The sequence below is a fragment of the Hesperophylax consimilis genome, chromosome 2 (assembly GCF_061612785.1).
Source record: "Hesperophylax consimilis isolate HC1 chromosome 2, BYU_Hcon_1.0, whole genome shotgun sequence".
In the NCBI taxonomy this organism is placed as follows: domain Eukaryota; kingdom Metazoa; phylum Arthropoda; class Insecta; order Trichoptera; family Limnephilidae; genus Hesperophylax; species Hesperophylax consimilis.
Genome location: NC_142837.1, coordinates 26,059,880 through 26,080,642, shown reverse-complemented (window position 1 = coordinate 26,080,642; position 20,763 = coordinate 26,059,880). Strand labels below are relative to the sequence as shown.

Below are 20,763 nucleotides of genomic sequence, written 5' to 3'. Positions count from 1 at the left end.
CTTGGGTGACACTTTTCACTTTAAAACCGACGTCAGAAAACAAGGTTGCATTGTTTTTGCGATTACCGCCGCACAAGTCACAACTTCCCGAAGCAAGTGGGACTATGACATACCCAAAGTTGGGGTATGTTATGAAGCTGGAAAAAACGAAGAGGGTATGTAAAGGAAGTTTTTAAAGTATTGAGCTATTCGGATCTGATCAATAAATATTGCTAAAAACCATTTCACAAAACTTGTGGTATTTCACTTTGTACGACACGAAGAGTCTCTACCACTCTGGAACGAAGTGCAAACACATAATACGAGAACATATTTAATCGTTGATGACAACATTAACGATTCTCAAACTAAAAATGTGAAACGGGAAAGATAGAAAAAGATTATGTCGCATCTATAAATTGAACACAGGACCTCTTCTTTGCCGGGAAGTGCTCTGACCACTGAGCTTATTCAACCATATCAACTTACATCGATTTAGAATCTTGCCATCATACTCGTACCTAAGGATAGCAGACAAAAAACATGCGTTAAGAAAATGAAGATAATGTTGGTAGCAGTCGAAGTATGATGCAGTTATAAATTTGATATGTTCGTATTAGCTCAGTGGTCAGAGCACTTCCCCGGCAAGGAACTTATAGCCACTACGAAAAATTACTCCACTTGGACATTTCTCAAGATTCTTTGCTTACACATAAAACTAATTTATTTTAAAAAATTACGTGATAGATCATTCAAAAATTATTTTAACTTAATTTTTCATTAAACATTTATTATAGTATATTTCAAATCGTGAGCTTCTTGCACTTATTGATTTTTAAAAATTGTCTCATAATCTCTCCATACAATTCTTGCCGGTTATAATTTTTTTTTCATCTCTCCACACACTTTCTTACAATTTAGTATTTTGTGTCATTATTACGCGTAACTATAATAATAATAATAATAATAATTGGATAATTTGTATAGCGCCGTTTTTGTGAAAAATCACCTCAAGGGCGCTGTAGGTATGATTAATATCAACAAAAATACTAAATACTCATACCTATATAGGTATGAGTAATAATAACAAAAAATACTAAATGAGATGGAGATGGATAGTGATGTCATTAGAGAAGATTAAGAACTATAATTTTCGACCCCGACGAAAATACCAAGACATTTTTAGGGCATGCATAATAGGTATATTAATTTTGTATAATTTAATACTTACACTGAAAGAAATGTTTAGGTACGATTTACCAAATTTTCAGTAATTATCTACTAAACAGTTTAGTTGCTGTGGTGACTGCCGAACTTTTAGCTACTGTTTGCTAAACAGCAGTTTATTTATGACAGCTTAACGATTCAGATATTCTAGCTAAACTAATCGGTTGAGACAGCTTTCTGTGTTTAGTTGTGTTACCTAAACTGTATTTATGACAGCTTAACGATTAAGATATTCTAGCTAAACTAATCGGTTGAGACAGCTTTGTGTTTAGTTGTGTTACCTAAACTGTATTTATGACAGCTTAACGATTCAGATATTCTAGCTAAACTAATCGGTTGAGACAGCTTTGTGTTTAGTTGTGTTACCTAAACTGTATTTATGACAGCTTAACGATTCAGGTATTCTAGCTAAACTAATCGGCTGAGACAGCTTTGTGTTTAGTTGTGTTACCTAAACTGTATTTATGACAGCTTAACGATTCAGGTATTCTAGCTAAACTAATCGGCTGAGACAGCTTTGTGTTTAGTTGTGTTACCTAAACTAAAAATTATATACCTAAACCATTTTGTAGTGTTCGGTTAGAAAAACTGAACTGTTTAGATGTAGTAACCTTATTATTTAGTTAATATTACAAAATGGTTAGGTTGATTAACTAAACTTCGGTTGGAATAGCCCTACCGATATAGGTGTTTTAGCTCTCTACTGCTAGCTAGCTTTAGGTACTGTAGCTAAGCTTTTTGGTTAGATTATCTAAATTAAATGGGAAGTGCAGCTTTGCAGTTTAGCTGAAAACAATACAGGGTGTAAATGTAACCACCATCAATCAACTCGAAGGATTATATCCATAATTCAGAATCATGGGTTAAATACTTTGAGTTGCAGGTAGTTTATTACAACCCTTTTGAGAGATGAAACCTAAATAAATAAATATTATGTTTTGTAAGACTAGAAAGTACTTATTAAAAACCTCATTCATATAAAAGTTATTTTGTTAAGAATCGTCTCTCAAAATATTGTTTCCAGCAACCAGCAAAGCCTCAAAAAAGAAAACACGTTTGATCATACACACATTTATATTATCATTTTTTATTATAATTTTTTTTTAAATATAGTAAAAGATGTTTGTGTCCTGATTTGGCAAATTCTTTTCGGCGCTGCCTGTATGTGTCTAGTAATTTACCTTTAGCAGCAATTTTTTGGGTAGGCCCAAAACACACATACGGGGTGAAATATCCAGCTGCGCTTTCTTTATTAAAGACTTTGGTGATTTGAAAAGCAAATTCATAAAATCTCTTGCTTGTAATGGATCTATCTGGATTACCCTGCAATTCCTTACTTATAATAGTACTGCACAGTCTGGCAGAATTGTCCAACAGACCCTTTGACTCAAACTGCATTAAAAGTGCTTGCCGTTCATTGATTGATAGGAGATGATTGCGTAAGTCCTGGAAAACAAAATTAAATTGGATATTGATTACAAAACTAATAACCACTTCTATAATCATCATAATATCAGTCACAGGATGGCTATTCTACGCTGCCACTACTAAAATACATATATCGGAATGTATAAAACAATTAACCTAAGTTACTTAGGTATCTGAAACTTACTAAAATTATTTAACTTACATTCGAAATTTGCTCTTCAAAAGCTTCTTGCGTTATTCTTTGTAATTTGTTTTTATTTTCCAACAAGGAAATGTCATTTACAAGGAAGTCATCGTGTTGATAATATATGGGCGTTGTTTGTTTGGAAGTTGAAGGTATATCTTCAATCTGAAACAAAAAGCGGGTATGTACACAAAGGGGAAAGAAAGGGTGAAGGGGTCAAGCTTTGTTTTTATCCCTTTGGAATTGCTTGACCCCCCGGCAGTCGATTTATTCATTAATTACAGGAATTATTATTTTAAATACTATTATTTTTGTATCAAAATCGCGTCCGGTACAACTATTTCCAAATGGTTAGCCAAAAAAGGCCTAGGTAAACAATATGTCATCATTACTGCTTTTAAAAACTTACACTTATGACAGGTGGATTAATAACATCCTTGAGCGCATTAATGTGTGCTGTAGGCAGTGCCCGGTGCCCTACAGTCGGAATCAATTCTTTAATATCATCTTGAGATATTATCAGGAGTGTTTTCGAGTCTATGGCTTGAGTCTGAAATAAAGAAAAAAAACGACGAGATAATACAAAAAATTTCAAAACAAGAAAATAAAAATTTATTTTTCAAAGGAATGAAAATTATTCATTAAAAAATGTATATTTATTCAACAGCAGATACCGAACACCCTGTATCATGAATCAAGCGGAGATAAAATAGTTTTAATAATGAAATTATTTCATTTATATGAAAATTTCAAATGTAAACATTAACAATGGGTGGTCACCCTGTATTTAAAAAAAAATATCCCTCCCAAAAAAAAAACAACAGAATTCAATGTTCAAAATGTTATGTCCGAATTAATAATTTGCAATACACATTTATTAAAATATAATATATACGATTTCAAAGCTAGTTTGGTTGGTTCTAGTTTCTGGCTAGGGTAAAATTGTAACTTAGAAAATACTACAGTTTCAAACAACATTCGTTCAATACAAAATAATACTGGCGGAAACAAACAAAGAAATAAAGGCGCCCTTGAGGTGATTTTGCACAAAAACGGCGCTATACAAGTGATCCAATTATTATTTTTTTTATATATCACTCTCTGTAACTTGTGTCATGACTCCTGACACAATCTTGGTTGTAGCGTCAACACGCACTCTTCAAACTAGGTACATAATAAATACAAATCTTCTAAATCTATTGCGTAGGTACTTGAGTCATGGAATAATGAAGGTGCCAGTTTCTAAATCAAATAGAATGGATATTATCATAATATATAATATCATAGTTCCATGATCTAAATTCTAAATCAATAAAAAAATGAAAAAAGAAAACTCACCTTTAAATGTTTCTATGTAAGCCTCCAGATTCCAAGAAATTAAATAATCCTCCACGGTTTTGTCTGCCATTATCACTAGGAACTAGGAACAGCGGTTAACATAAATTCAATTCAATTCAAAAATAAATTCGCAACGCGCGCAACGAACGTCAATTCACGTATGGTGCGAACTGTGGCGATCTGATAACTGCGTCGTAAATGAACACCTGCGCGATAAACAGATCTACCAAAGTTCGGGAGATTTTAACTAAAGTTTTGTTGCACTTTGCCTAAGTTTGTGCAAAGCAACTAATTGTTATGTAAAAATACCAAATTTAGATATTTGCTATATGAACAAAACATTTAACCAAACTAGATGTTTAGTTAAATTTAGCTAAATACTTTGGGAAGTAACACATAAACTTAAGTTACTAAAGTGAAATAGGTTTAGTAAATTACTTTAGCTTGATTAACCAAACCGATTATTTTGTTTAGGTAAGTATGCTTTTAGTGTGCTATTATTAAAGTTTAGTTGTAATAGCTCAAGCACATTTTACTAAACAACGACGGTATCTGCACATAAAGTATTTTAGGTAAAGTAGCTGAACTTTAGGCGATGGTTACACAACTTCAATTAGCTTAACACTTTAGCTAACTCATTTTTTTCAGTGTAGTAGCGTATAACTTGTAGAAAAAATTACTGTCAATGTCCAAATGAATAAAAGGAAGAGGTTCTGGGTTCAATTCCTAGATGTGATTTAACCTTTTTCTGTCTTTTACTCATTAAATTATTCCACAATAACAATATTTATTGTTTTGTTTCGTGTGAAATAATTAAAATAAATTCACTTAAATTTCAAACAGAACATAATTTCAAACCTGCAACCTTTTTGTCCGGAGTTGAGCAGTCCTGCCGTTCTACGACGGAGGTCATCGTTTTTATATATTTAATATGTTTTTTCATCATCACATTTCGAAAGCAAATTTGCATATCGCATAATATTTCGTACAATATGGCATTATATGAAACCCAGAAGCAACTGTTTTAGAACCACTGCATAGTTGCTAGTTAGTTAGTTACATTATACTAAACCGTTATTATGAATGTTGGTATTAATTTGAATTCCTTGGTATGGATGATATTAAGGAATTTGACGTGTTACTAAATTCATTATTCTTACGTCATAATATGTGGTTTATGTAATGGTAATAGACATGGTTTAAATTTACCCTACAAATTGAAGGTTCTTTCGTACTATTTGAAATACAAATTTTCGGGGGAGATGGTAAAAATTGCATTAAATTCCCATTTATTCTTAATTAAGGTTCGCATGAAGCGGAATTCGACAACTTTACCAAAATTTCAGATATTTTAATTTGAATATGTAGTAAATAATTTATATATTTATTTAACGAAAATCGGTAAAAAAGTTTTTTTTGTTAGGTTAATAAGTTTATGATGTATACAATATCAAATATATGTTCACTAAATAAAGAGATAAAGTAATTAAATTTTTAATATTTACCTAATTCATTTCGTTATGCACATCTCATTATAAGATATCTATCGAATTTAACGAAATATAATCACGAAGATCAATAGCAAAATTTAGTTACATTTTGTGTCCAAATTATTAGTTATACTTAAGTTGTTTCTCATTATTTAAGAATTAACCACTTTTAATGCTATTTTTTTAATAAATTTGTTAGAAAAATACCTAAATTAAGTCAGAAGCCAGAAAATAAGGAGGAAGGCGATTCACTGCGCTCGAAATGAACGAAAATATCGGAAAATTTGCCTGAAAAACAAGAAAAAATGTACGAAGGAGCTACGCTAGTTAGGACAGCGAAGGTCGAAAATATTGGAATATTTGCCTGGAAAACAAGAGAAAATGTACGAAGGAGTTACGCTAGGATCAAATTGATATGAATCTAATTTTAACATGGCTAACTAATAATTTTGACACTTTTTGTATCTGAAGAATCTAGGACATCTGCACATTCTATACATATATACAGGGTGGTCTCAAAAATTTCCGACTTAATAATGAAACAAGGGTTTTTTATTTATTTTTCTACATAGTCTCCTTGTAACTCTACACACTTCTCCCAGCGATGCTCCTATCTCTCTAACCCGTCCAAATAGTACCCGGCGTTTTTCTCTGCAAAATAATTGTTCACAAAGGTGATTGCCTCTTTATTTGACGAAAATCTCTGTCCTCCGACCGCAGTTTTTAGATTAGGGAACAAATATAAATCGCTTGGGGCTAGATCTGGTGAGTAAGGTGGATGGTCTAGCAGTTCAAACCATAATTCGTGGATTTTTGCCATGGCAACCGCTGAGGTGTGAGACGGCGCGTTGTTTTAGTGAAACAGGATTTTCATTTTCTGCAAATGTGGCGTTTTTCCGCAATTTCTGCCTTCAGCTTGTCAAGTAATGATGCGTAGTATGCTCCTGTAAAAGTTTTTCCTTTTTGAAGATTGTCAATTAGGATAACTCCATGACTATCCCAAAAAACAGTCGCCATCACTTTCCCAGCCGAGAAAACAGTTTTTCCTTTTTTGGAGCCGGATCCCCCTTTGCAGTCCACTGTTTTGACTGTATTTTTGTTTCGGGCGTATAATGGTGTATCCAAGTTTCATTTACAGTAATTAATCGGCACCAAAACTCTGATTTATTGCGCCTAAAATGTGCCAACAGAGCGTTGGAAATGTTCATTCGAAGATGTTTTTGGTCTACCGTGAGCAAACCCGGCACCCAACGCGCGGACAGTTTTCTCATGTGTAAATCTTGATTTAATATGTGACAGACACGTTTTTTGGACATTTTCATAAACTCGGCTATCTCTCTCACTTTAATTCGGCGGTCGTCTAACAATATTGGTGAAGTTTAGCAATGTTATCGTCAATAGTTGCAGTTTTTGGACGTCCCGAACGTTCATCGTCTCCCAAACTCTTACGGCCACGTTTAAATCCAGCTGCCCAAAATTTCACTGTGGTAAATGATGGTGCAGAGTCTCCATACACAGAGTCCAACTCATCTTTGATTTGCGTAGGCGTATTGTCTTTCAAAAACAAAAATTTTATAACAGCTCGATACTCAATTTTTTCAATTTTCACAAAAACACACATCAACTCACTCAAACGACTGTCAACTAAAAACTTCGTGTCCAAAATGGCCAAAACTTTGGTGAGTAACTGTCAAAAGATGCACATCTATATCCACTAGCTTTTATTGACGAGTACCGCCATCTTTGCGTTGAGGTCGGAAACTTTTCAGACCACCCTCTATGTTTTATAGCTTAGATATTTTATTGAATCGTGGATTTTTTATGTGTATTTTGCCATCAACGTTGCTTAATTTTATGATTACGGATTACGTTGTCCAACGTAAAGTTTTATTAATAAACATTGGACCGGCAAGTGGGATTTGCCATTCAGATTTTAAAATGACGCATCGTAGAACTAGATATAATCACATTTAATAAATTAACTACCACGAGTTCTGGATATACAAGCGACAAACGATATGGTTAACTAGCCAAAAATATAAACTTGTCGAATTCAGCTGCGCACTTAATACGAAAAAAAATATCAATGGCACTTAGTTTCAACTTAATCACCCAAGTAATAACGATTTATGTCGTGGGAGATGGTAAAAGGTGCATTAAAGTTCCATTTTTTCTCAATCAAAGGTATGTTTGAAGTTTAGGCAATATGCATAAATTATTAAAATAACCCAAGCTAACACCCTAAAAAGTTATGTTATGCATGTTTACTTATATATTTGTATCTATTAGATATTTAAATTGAAATCAAGTGTGTTTTTTAAGCACCCTTTGAATGCAGGGTAATTCAAAGTTTACCATTTTTATTATGAACATAATTCAATGACTAAATAAAATACACATTATCTAATGAACAGCAATTCAATTACATTTTATGATGATACCTGCTATTAAATACACGTGACACTTAAATATAACGAGGTTGATTGCTTGAACAAAACAAACATTCGACACAACACAGACACTAATTAAGAATCTACCCACTTAACAATAGTTGGAATTTGTAAAAAAACATCATAAAATAAGCACATATCAAAAAATATACATTTACTTAAAAAACGTCTCAAAATAAAAATCCAAACATTAAATGGATCGATAAAATGTCAATTTTAAAATATTCGAACGAATTCGCTTGTTATAAAATATATACAAGTAACGGGGTCGGTACCTACTTATGGTCGAAGTTTTTTTTCTACTGATGACACGATATATTGTGGGTAGTTAGTTACTTATAATATTATTATAAGTTACATATTATAGTAAAGATTAAACATATTATAGTAAAGAATATATTTGGGAGAAATCGTAGAAGAGTACTGCCCGGGTCACACGACGCTGTACTCTCAATGCTTTTTATTACAAACATTTTTATTTATTTTTTTATTAACGACAATTATAATTACAAAGTTAAGTATATTATTCGCAGTCCTCCTCACTAGGTATTCCTGTTCCGAGGCGGACTGTAGATTTTTGTATAGGTGTAGATCGTGATTTCCTTGTTAATTTCTACAAAAAAAATTTAAAAAATTGTCTTCACATTTGTTCAGTTCATAATTTTATTGATTTCCTCATCTTCATGTTTACTTAGCCATAATTTGATGTTGTTTTTAAATTTTTGTGTCTCCGTTGTGTTTTTGAGTTCAATTGGCAGGGCATTATATAGTTTTGTAGCATGGAAATTATGATTTTTCTGGCCAAAAGACGTATTTAATTTTGGGATGTTCAATAGTTTTGAGGATTTCTTCCTTGTAATATAGTTGTGTTGGTCAGCAGGGTACTCATATTTTTCTGTAAATTTGATTAGAGCATTTTTTGAGCATAGTTTTATTATAGTGAAAATCTGTTAGTGAAAAAATAAGAAAATACACAGATTTAGGAAATGAAATAAAAATAATTTGGCATTCTCAGACTATAAAAATATTACCATTCGTTATTTCGGCTACTGGCATTATACCTAGCTCTCTCATTAAAAAAATTATATATAAATATGCAAAAGTCGGTCATTTTGAATGCATGTAGGATAACGAAAGATTTTTTAAATATTTATGTTGTATAAACAGTGTATTTAGTGTTATAATATTAGATCTGTATTGGGTAAGGCACACTGTAGGAATAATTTTAAGAACCATTAAGACTGAATTACCATTTTTTTAAAGTTTGTTATACGAGTAGTTAAGCGCACTTGAAGTGAAATGACACTAAACTGCGCTATATAAATTCCATGTTATTATTATTATTATTGAGGGATCAGTAGGATTTATAGGCCCTGTTAGTTCTACCGAGCCGAACCCTCTGATAAGAAAATATCTGGAGTCGGTGAATTATTTTCCCATTTGATCTCTGGTTAGTTGACGTGTTGTTCTTGTATTGTTTTGTATTTATTTTGCTTATATAATGCACTTGCATAGTTTTGATTGACTAGCTGATCATTTGTGGGAAAGTGAGTAGAAGGGTTTAGTTTTTCCTATGGGGAAGATTTAACCCGGACATAAAATCGGAAGTAGAAATATTGGATAGCAATTAGCAAGTTTTATGAAAAATCACCTCAAAAGCGTGTCAAACGAAAACTATAATCTTCCCACCCCCTCGCATATACCGGCATATCATCTAGGCCACGCCCACACTATTATTTGTCTCCTTTGACTTGTCTGTATGCGAGCGATATGGTAATATAGGCCATGCTCAAATAACGCGTTGAGAGCATAGCGTAGTGTGTATATTATATTAGTGAGTGGAATTATTAAAATTGCTTCACAGTAATCGTAAATAGACTAACTAACCATTCCGACGTATCACATAAGTGGTAAGCAAAGATAATGAACTGCTACACAACTCTTGGCACACACTCCTTCATTCACATTCATACTTACTCTTCATTTGTTCTGACTTTTGAAATTACCTGACTCAAAGATTCTTTTGCAAAAAAATACTGTTCGTTATCCTTCTTAGTTCAATTTTCTAGCGGAGCAGGCATGTTTACATTGCAATAGCCAGAAGGCAAATGACGAGATCGGGATCGAATTTGGCACTTGTGACCACAGTCGTACCAACTATTAGCATGGATGCACATAAGACCTTGAAGGTGTGTTTTGGCGAAAGTGTCAATAATAACACGCTATGATATAATTAAATACATGTAGTTTGGTTCAATTGTTTTTTTCTTTCCTTTATTCCTAAAATATATTTGTAAACAGTTTTTTACATGCTTTTCGACTACCACACTAGACACATGTCCGATTATTTGTCATTTTTGTAAATCACTGTAACCGAGTACCTAGAGCCTGGCCCTGAGGCAAACTGGGTAAATTCCGAATATTCTGCATTGTATGCACTGAATGTGTTGCTGAATCTATTAACATAGCTAGAAAACTGGAAATTCCCTTGCGTTCTGACCGAAAACTAATACGAAGGAGTATTCCACAGAATTATCCCGAACGTAAAAGACATCGTGCTAAAAAGATTTAACGAATATTTACAAAGTGGACCAAATTATTTTTCAAGAAAATAATTTCTAGTTAAGATGTTTGACAGTTGACAACCCAATAAATCTGTAACAATGGAAGGATGTGGACGATACATTTTTTTAATGTGCTGCAAATGAATCTTTAATAGTGGGGTTTGAATATATTTCTAAATATTAAGAATGTTTTCGTCTGAAAACTGTATCTTCATTTAAAACATTATCATTTAGGGCCCTAAAATTCGATAAAAAAGAAAGGTTAAAAACATTATAAAACTATTTATGAAAGGTCCGTCAAACAAATTGATTTGACATCACCCAGCACTATTGTAAACACATGTACCTGGCAACACTGGATTCGAATCCATTATATTCAAAAACAAAATGCATAGACCACAACGATAAGAAGGTTGTGGAGGGTAGTGACTCGTATCTTATTAAACATTAAATACAATATGGAGTAGATTTTATATTATTATATTTGACGTATAATGCATGATTTAATTATAAAATGTTATTACAGTCACAAATATGTCTTTGTTGTAGTCCATTATGTTGAAGGCACAATGGAACAATCGTTTTAAACATAATATTGAATTATATTATCTCAGTTGGTGTTGAAGTTGTAATACATTGTCGCATTATCTTGCGATAAAAACAAAATGTTTGAATGATGAGCTTATACTTGTGCGGCTATTGTCGAATCTATATAAATATTATTCAAGATGCTTCAGCGTTGAATGTTCATCTGAGGTTGAGCGAAAAAGCATATATCATTTAAATGTTTTCAGATCCTACACAACAAAAAACATAGCAGGATCTCTGTGATAGTGTGGGTCGCGCCGGTGCGATAATTTTCAATAATATAATTGCAAAGTATTTTGATGGACTTCAATATAGGAATGGAATCAATGACTCACCATTTTTCTCTCTCCACGTTACAGTTTACGTACCACAGGATGAGAATTTTTAGTATAGGATAGGATGTGATCGATAAAGAAAGAGTGAATGAGGTAAAATTTAGCTCTGTTTTTTGAGATAATGCGATAATCGCGAATTGAACGAGCGGACGCGCGAAACTATCAAGATTCGCGCGTAGGTAGCGATATTTTAGCGGTTTCATAAGCGATAGTAAAACAGTGAGGTGCGGTTTGTAATGAACTTGTGTCCTGGGCGGTGACGAAATATGAACTACACATAATACTTTTCTGACGTGTGACAAAATTTAAATAGGTAGTTAACTGGCGCCACTAGATAGTTCAAATTGTTGTTAATGAAATTTGACATTTATTACACACGTTAAAGATGGCTTGGCTTCCTTTGCAGAACTTTAATTGTTTAGATTGTATGAAAACGCTTTATATTTAATTAGAAGAAGTGAAATATAGTTAACTTATTTAGTCCCTTTGTATAAACTTTACTCTAATAATATTGAACGAGTTCAACCCAAATTTAGGTACCTACGGACAGGACAGGAGAGTTATCTCAGAACTGGTCGTATTACAGAGTTATTAACAACTTAATTAACAGCCCTGCCTTCGTCACCACTATTAAATACAATGTACCGACTAGGAACAAAGACAAAATGTAACATTCTTCTGCAACAGATAAACAACCAACTATGAGACACAATCACAAACCAACAGGATCCATGATCTAGAGTCTAGACCAAGGCTGCCCAACCCCAGGCCCGCGGGCCACAATGTGGCCCGCGAACGAATTATAAGTGGCCCGCGTGAACCATTTTCAAAAAAACCCGCCAATCCGCCAATTTGAAAAAGTGTCGCGGGCCCGCGGTAAAACAAACAATGCAGTTTGCGCGCGGTCACCAGTGTTGCCAACGAAGGCGATTTATCGCTATTTAGGCTACTCAGAACGAGAATCAGCGACGAAAAAATCTAGCCTGTTGAACTTACTTTTTAAACAAAAATACACCGGTTTTTGATATAATATTTTATGCGTCCGAAATGGAATCTTGTAGCCACCCCCCCCCCCCCATGGAATTCGAAAAATTGTTGTGGGGAATCACATATGATGTTTTTGGGTGCGCGGAACTTTTCCTCAGCGAAGTTCCGTAACAACCCCCCCTCCATGGATTTCAAATATTTTGTGGGGAGCACTCATTTTGAATTTTTTTTGTGGGGAATTATGTTTTATAGAAATTCTCTAACAACCCCCCCCCCCATGGAAACAGGAACCGTCAGGTATTCAGTGGCCCGCCAGTGATTTAAAATCGTCAATTTGGCCCAACTGTTAAAAAGGTTGGGCAGCCTTGATCTAGACAACAAGTTTGGGGTTACTATTGATATATTTACTGCCACCATTAATATAATTAAACGTAATCTATACCAGCACTTTGTTGAATCCTACTACACTATGTAAAACCGCAAAAAAAGTACAAACTGCTCGCAATCGTCTGGAGTCAGTGAAACTATGGAATCCTCAATAGGGGTATGTTGTTAGGCTGAAGGTAGTGGAAAGAGGCAAGAGGGGAAGTACCGGGTTATTTAAATCTGGTCTCCAAAAACGGCCAGAGCCAGGTACTTCTTCGCCTTCTCTTCCCCATGTCCTTCTATCCTATTTCAGCTTTTCAACATACCTGGGGACTATGGCATCCCCAATTGAGGATGCCATAGTCCCACTGGCTTCAAACAAAGCGGTTTGGACTCTTAAAATATAAATACAAAGAATTTTTAATGAAACAAAGGACATAAAATAATAAGATTAACTTTCTGAAAAATACGACAAGAACAAAAGGTGAGTTTCACGTGCATTATGTAAGTTGTGCTTTGCGCTAAGGCTCCGGTAGTAAGCGTTCAAAAAGTACAAGAAGGTGGTGTGAAAGGTAAATATGTAAATTCGAATGTTAGAGGGAGCGCGCTAATATGAAAAATACGACAAGAACAAAAGGTGAGTTTCACGTGCATTACGTAAGTTGTGCTTTGCGCTAAGACTCCGGTAGTAAGCGTTCAAAAAGTACAAGAAGGTGGTGTGAAAGGTAAATATGTAAATTCGAATGTTAGAGCTAGCGCGCTAATATAAAAAAAACGGAATTAATCAAGCGAAAATTGTGAAAATATTTTATAAAACACGAGTCGTTTAAAATAGAGCAAAAATTTCTCGAAACATACCAAAGTTGCATTTAAAGACATACTGTGATTTTTTCATACTTCTAACATATATGAATATAACAAGACAAAATTTGTTTTTTAAATTTTTGGAAATAAATTTTTTTTTAGGCAATTTAATATGATTAACGTTTCGGCTCTACAAATATTATCTACAGATATTATCTTCAAAAACAGCATATCCTTTTTAGAAACTTAAAGTGTTCAAGAGAAATATGTTACAAATCGGTAGAAATCAGGAATGCGAGGGCTTAAGGATATATAAATTATATTTGTATAGCAATATTTGAATGTATTTTATGGCAAAGGTTCCTCATTGCCATCTTTTATATAAAAAAAGTTTTGGTTTATTTGTGGACGTGTTACATAAAATTTTAAGGAATTCATCATTAGGTCTAATTATACATATTTATTTATTTATTTATTCATTTTTTGGAAATCAACAGTTTACATTTTTACAGATTGTACATAAGTAAAATAGCCAAAATAAAACCAATTACGGATTTCCTCCTTGTGACTTTACGTAAGACAGCATTAGAAGAAATAATTAAATTTATGAGAAATGTGAAGTTATAGTTATATAAAATAAAAGAATTGTATAAAATAATAGAACAAAATAATACAACAAAAATAAAGGGGAAAAAAAAAACTAAAATTTATATAAAATAAAAGATTATCGATACATTGGTAACCATAAGAATACAAACAATCTTCTTCTTCGATGGCGCTACAGCCCATATCGAGCTTTGGCCTCCTGCAACAGTCGCCTCCAACTCCTCCTGTCCTCAGCGGCTGACTTCCAGTTTGTCACCTGGAGAAACTGTGCTGCATCCCCTCTTACCTCATCTTCCCACCTCAGTCTGGGTCTTCCCACTTTTCTCTTTCCACCTGGGTGACCAGTCAGAATTCTTTTTGGGACGCGTGTATCCGGCATTCTCTGTACATGCCCGGCCCATCTCAGCCTGAGGAGTCTCATGTGTGCAGAGATGCTAGGGGCCTTATATATATCGTACAATTCTATATTGTGCCGGATACGCCACTGTTCGCCCTCTTTCACGGGTCCACATATTCTTCTCAGCACCTTTCTTTCAAAAGTATCCAGCATTTCAGCCATCTTTACCGTCAGTGTCAGCGCCTCACATCCATATGCCAATACAGTTCTTACAATGGTCTTATATATGGTTATTTTGGTTTTTCTGTGGACACTACGTGACTTAAACACTGGCAGCAAAGAGAAGTATGTTTTGTTGGCTGCTGTGATTCTCCTTCTGATTTCTGCTGGATCCTCATTGTTCTCTGTCAGGCTGGAGCCCAGGTAGGTGAATTGATCGACCACTTCATATGAGTAGTTGTCTTTAAATAGTGCACTACTTCTTCTTCTGTGTGAGGGGTTCCTGCTCTGTACCATCATTTTTGTTTTGTCACCATTAACTCGCAGTCCTACTTCCCGCGCCGCTGTTTCTAAAGGGTCGAAGACCTCCTTAATGGCTGAAATTGATCTTCCGACAATGTTGATGTCATCCGCATATCCGACAACTTGACTGCTCTTGAAACAAATATTGGAGCCAGTGTCTATTAGTGTTTTTCGTATTACATGTTCGAGCACAATGTTGAAGAGAGTGGGAGCCAGACTGTCCCCCTGTTTAAGTCCCTGTGATACTGTAAATTCTTCCGACAATTCTCCGTCTATTTTGACCTGACATCTTGAGTCTGACATTGTGGCTTTTATGAGCCTAACCAATTTAGGTGGAATCTGGAATTGTAGTAGTATGTCATATAGACACTCCCGATCTATGCTATCATATGCTTGCTTGAAATCAATGAATAGTTGGTGTATGTCTATGTCAAATTCCCAGCACTTTGCCAAGATCTGTCTGACGGTGAACAGTTGGTCTGTTGTGGATCTACCGGTGCGGAAGCCTGCCTGATACTCTCCCAGTAGGTTTTCTGCATATTTATCAATTCTTTGTTTCAGTATCATGGTGTAGATTTTATATGCTGTGCATAGAAGTGATATTCCTCTATGATTTTCGCATTTTAATTTGTCACCTTTCTTGTGAATTGGGCATATTATGCTTATTTGCCATTCCTCTGGGATTTTTTCCAGTGTCCATATTTTAGTTATTAAATTGAGTAGCAGATTTCTCAGATGCTCATTTCCATATTTGAACAACTCTGCCGGGAGGTTGTCTTTCCCAGGCGATTTGTTGTTTTTAAGTTTCTTTAGTGCAGCATTTATTTCTTGCATTGTTGGTGGATTCGCTGATTCTTCATTACATGATTCAGTGGGGATGTTGATAGGGTGACTTCTCAGGTCGCTATTAGGGTTGAGAAGTTTATAGAAGTAGTTTTTCCACACTGTTTTTATTCGTTCCTTATCTGATATAATTGATCCATCAGCGTCTTTGCATAGTGTTGTATTCGGTTTGAAACCCTTCTTGAAGAAGTTTACTCCCCTATATGCTTCTCTAGGATTATTATTGACAAAGTCCTGTTCCATTTTTAGCAGTATATCATTCAAGAATTTTCTTTTCTTTCCCCGTATCAGCTTATTCGTTTCTTTTCTCGCTTGTTCGTACGCCTGTCTTTTGTTTCTTGTTGACGTTTCCAAGTACTTCTTTCTGAGTATATTCTTTTCAGCTATCTTTCTTTCACACTCTTCATCAAACCACGGGTTCCTGGGCTGTCTGGGCATGTTTCCGACACTTGATTCCACTGCTCTTACAATTGCTTCTTTTATATCATTCCAATCTTTTTCGAGTGATTCTTGGGAGTTCTGCTCAGTGATCTGATCTGGTAGGCTATTTACAAGGGCGTTGTGATACTGCTCTTTGCCTTCTGGTGTTTTTAGAGCTTCCGTATTGATTTTTGGAAAAGTTGGTGATTTTCGTGTCCTGTTGTTTGCAATTCGGCTCCTATAGGTGGCCACCACCATGTAGTGGTCTGAATCACAGTTGGCACCCCTATACGTCCTTACGTTTGTGATGCTCGTTGCCCCCCTTCTTTCTATCAGGACATGATCAATTTGGTTATGGTGTCTACCATCTGGCGACGTCCAGGTCCGTTTGTGTATGTCTTTTCTTGGGAATTGAGTCGAGGCCACTATTAGGTTTCTTGATTTTGCGAAATCAATCACTCGGGTTCCGTTATTATTAGCGTGCTTGTGTAGACTGTTCATTCCTGTAATGTGTTGGAGCAGAGGATCCTGTCCTATCTTGGCGTTAAAGTCCCCAATTACCATCTTAATGTCGTTCGATGGTAATGTGTCGTAGACCTGTTCGAGTTTCTGATAGTATGTATCTTTCATTATGTCCTCTTTATCTTCCGTTTCAGCATGTACGTTGATCAATGTTACATTGAAAAATTTCGTTTTTATGCGTAAGCTGCACATTCTTTCATTAATGGGTTTAAAGTCTAATATGCATTTTCCCATTTTCCGTTCCACTATGAAGGCCACGCAATAATTAAATTTATGAGAAATGTGAAGTTATAGTTATATAAAATAAAAGAATTGTATAAAATAATAGAACAAAATAATACAACAAAAATAAAGGGGAAAAAAAAAACTAAAATTTATATAAAATAAAAGATTATCGATACATTGGTAACCATAAGAATACAAACAATATTGTGCATATAAATCATATCATAACCATAACCATAAGAAGACAATGTTGTGCATATAAATCATACCATAACAGGATTATAAATATATAAATACTAGAAACATAAACATCAGAAACATCAATTCAAGAAACATCAGTGAAATACTCTTTTAAGGTCATTTTATATTTAGTAAATTCGCAATTGAAGATGTCGATATTGAATAATATGTTATTGTAATTATTACATATTCTGTTCAGGCAAGAATTTTGTCTACAGTTCGTTTTGCTTTGATCGATTTTAAACAGGATAGAAGACCGTGTTAAACGTGCAGGCACATTAAATTTAATATTATTTAGCAACTCTGGGCATTGAATATTATTATTAATTAATTTATATAGGAATAGAGCATCTGCATGATGCCTTCGTACACTTAATGAATCAATTTTAAAGTACGAAGCTGCCTCTGCATAATTTTTAAATCTTACAAATGACCTGTAACAGAGATATTTTAGGAATTTGTTTTGAATTGCTTCGATTTTGTTTATGTAGATTTTATAGAATGGAGACCAAACAATTGATGCAAACTCCAGATGACTTCGTACGTAGGCAAAGTAGAGTTGCTTAATGATATTGATGTTATTAAAAAATTTTGTGTTTCTAATGATGAAACCTAACATTTTAGCAGCCTTATTTGTGATTTGTTGTATATGAAGGTTATATTGAAGTTTATTATCAAGAGTTATTCCAAGATCACGAATATTTGAGACTGTTGCAATGTTGATGTTATTTAAAGAGTAATTAAATAATGTTTTATTTTTATTTCTGGAAAAGACAATAATACAAAATATGTTATGCCTTCCGTTTAAAAACCTTGTATTTACTCGGGCAGAGACTAATACTTCAACTTTCTACCATCCTTAAAAAAAATCGGTGAAACTGGCATTTCTCAAATGCTATTTATTTTACTTCTCAAATGCTGTTTCTATTATGTTAAACTGAACTTGTAAGAAAAAATACACCGTTTTCATCCCGAGAATATTATTAATCAATTTATTTATTTTATGTATGATTCTTCTCTGAGAAAACATGAAAATCACTTTGCGAACCAGAAAAAACAATATTCTTAAAACGTTAGTGGCCAAAAAACTGTTTGTAATTTTCACAATGGAGTGACACAAATCTTTATCCGAAAGAAAATCCGGAGAGAATTTTATTTTGGATATGCAAAAATAATCTGATAAAATATCGCCGACACATACATACCAGAGGGCAATTTTTCACCGGGACTTCTTTTGTTAAGGCATATTTTTGCTTGGAAGCGTCTATGTGTATATACATTAAATTATATTCCTCATAACAAATATCACGAACAATGGAACACCTTTAAATAATAAATTTTTCCCTTGGAGATGATGTTTCCACGAAAACGGCGCTTTATAAATAACCGAATAATAATTATTATTTTCTTTTTTTCATTCACAAACATTCCCGGATTCCAAATAACCTGACACTATTTGAAAATCTCTTATTGTCACAACAGGAAGCGGAAAATATTGCTTGTGTCGTGATGGAGGACTAATATGCTTGAGTGGGACCAAGACGCGATGCCAACTCAACCACTGACAGGTCCAACCAATATTATTATTGAAATACCTAATATTTTTAAAGGCATCACTCGGTGGTTGGACATTAAATATATTAAGTTAATCATTATTATTTTAACTTGTGCTGCAGTCAATCGGAACAAATAGATGAGAGAAAAAAATGGAGATTCACATTTTTCATCCTTTTCTTTTTTAATGTAAATTCAATTTTTTCTCTCTTTCTTTCTCTCTGTTTTAAAAAATAAATAATAATAGTTTGTTACATTTTTATTGCAATTAAATATCATGGTCACCCTACATGTTTACAGCATTATATTGTAATGAATAGGCTGATAGGTACCATGTAGGTATCCAATTCGCAGAAACGTCAATGTAACAATATTGTTATCTTAATATTTGAATTATTTTTTTTAATATTTGTATTATTTTAAATCTCTTATAATCTTTGTACTATTTTTTTTTAATATTTTGTAAAATTATTAACCTCAACACAGGCTTGTCCTAGTGAGGTTAAAAATTATAACTTAAAAAAAGATACAATGTAAAGAAACGATAAATAAATAAATAAAAACATAAGTTTGAAATGGGGTAAAGAAAACGGAACAAGAGGGAACTAATTTCATATTTATTTCGTCATTTTTTACAACTTTTAATGTACCCACTATTGTTTGTATCAAATTTATTTTAATTATTAATGTGTATTGTTTCTAATGTTTATTTAAAATTATTAATATGAAGGGAAAACGTCAGGTATATGCAATCGTATTATTTAACAAGCTTATACATGTGGGAACAAATAAAATGAATGCTTTTACCGATTTGTTCTTTTCACAAGGCCCCTTTTTCTAGGTAGCCTTTTACCTGCCAAGACAATCGATAAGAGCTGTGGAAACGTGGCGTGAAATTTTCGAGTCTCCGAGGAAGCCGAACAAACAACATGTCAAAACGTGACTCTTCCTTACAAATTCTAAACTTTTGGCTTATCCTGCAACCAACCAAAGTGAGGAGGTTATCAGAATCAATATTGAAACGATGAAAACAGCAGAGCAAAAAGGAAAAGTTTATAAAATTAGTTTATAAATCAATAACATTACATTTGTTTTCAGAAGTAATCCATGCTGTCAAAGTTAATTGAGTATTTTTATAATTTGGTAGCGTAGTTACCTACAACTACTGAATGTCACCCTATCTGTCTTTATTATCTACTTTGCTTCTTCTTTTGAATAATGATTAATGATTAGTTATGGTTCAAATATTGTTACAATATACTGTCAAATTACCCATTTGGTAACACATTTAATACTTATTTTTTCTTTAATTTTGAAATATTTTGTTTTTGTATGAAAATTTTTGTGATTAATCTTACGTCTGCTTCACTCAAATGTAAATTGTTAACCTCGATACAGGCTTAGTCCTAGTGAGGTTGATTTTGAGGTGAAAAAAAGTGTTTTATGTATAGTGAGATGCAATAAATAAAAATAAATATGAATTGATTAATATATCGAATAGCTTAGTACATCACTTAAAAAAGCCACTAAATAAGTAAACAAAATTGTGCAAAAGATTTGAAGGAAGGAACAAAAAGGCACATTACTAAGCACCTTACCTCGATAAAAAATCAGGTGATTTGTTAGCCTCCCATTCCATCTTAACTCAGAATAAAAAGTAGAATTGACCTTTGGCGTTAAATGGTGAACTCATTGGGGACCAAATAATTTATCAAAATGCACGCTTATGTTCTCACTGCTAAAATGTTAACATG

At 33.6% G+C, this 20,763-nt stretch overlaps 1 protein-coding gene and 2 long non-coding RNA genes across 3 annotated transcripts in view; all 3 read right to left on the bottom strand.

Annotated features, from left to right (window-relative positions):
- Positions 1–20,763, bottom strand: part of LOC149425845 (uncharacterized) — a 423,516-nt gene that overhangs the window by 222,953 nt on the left and 179,800 nt on the right. The window lies entirely within an intron of this gene.
- Positions 2,909–4,340, bottom strand: LOC149425848 (uncharacterized). Its single transcript, XR_016304244.1, has 3 exons — positions 4,157–4,340; positions 3,228–3,368; positions 2,909–2,983 (listed from the first exon to the last, which is right to left on the bottom strand). It is a non-coding gene; the product is annotated as an uncharacterized LOC149425848 (long non-coding RNA).
- Positions 7,007–17,098, bottom strand: LOC149425847 (uncharacterized). Its single transcript, XM_089643722.1, has 2 exons — positions 16,069–17,098; positions 7,007–7,200 (listed from the first exon to the last, which is right to left on the bottom strand). Exons 1-2 carry the CDS (start codon positions 17,096–17,098, stop codon positions 7,007–7,009), a joined length of 1,224 nt encoding a protein of 407 aa, XP_089499848.1.

Excerpts from the sequence above, each read along its gene's own strand:
- LOC149425847 (XM_089643722.1), bottom strand. The coding sequence starts at position 17,098 with ATGAAAGATACATACTATCAGAAACTCGAACAGGTCTACGACACATTA. Across the intron at positions 7,201-16,068 it reads CAACATCCCCACTGAATCAT|ACAATACGCCTACGCAAATC; the intron begins GTAATGAAGAAT and ends TGTTTTTGAAAG.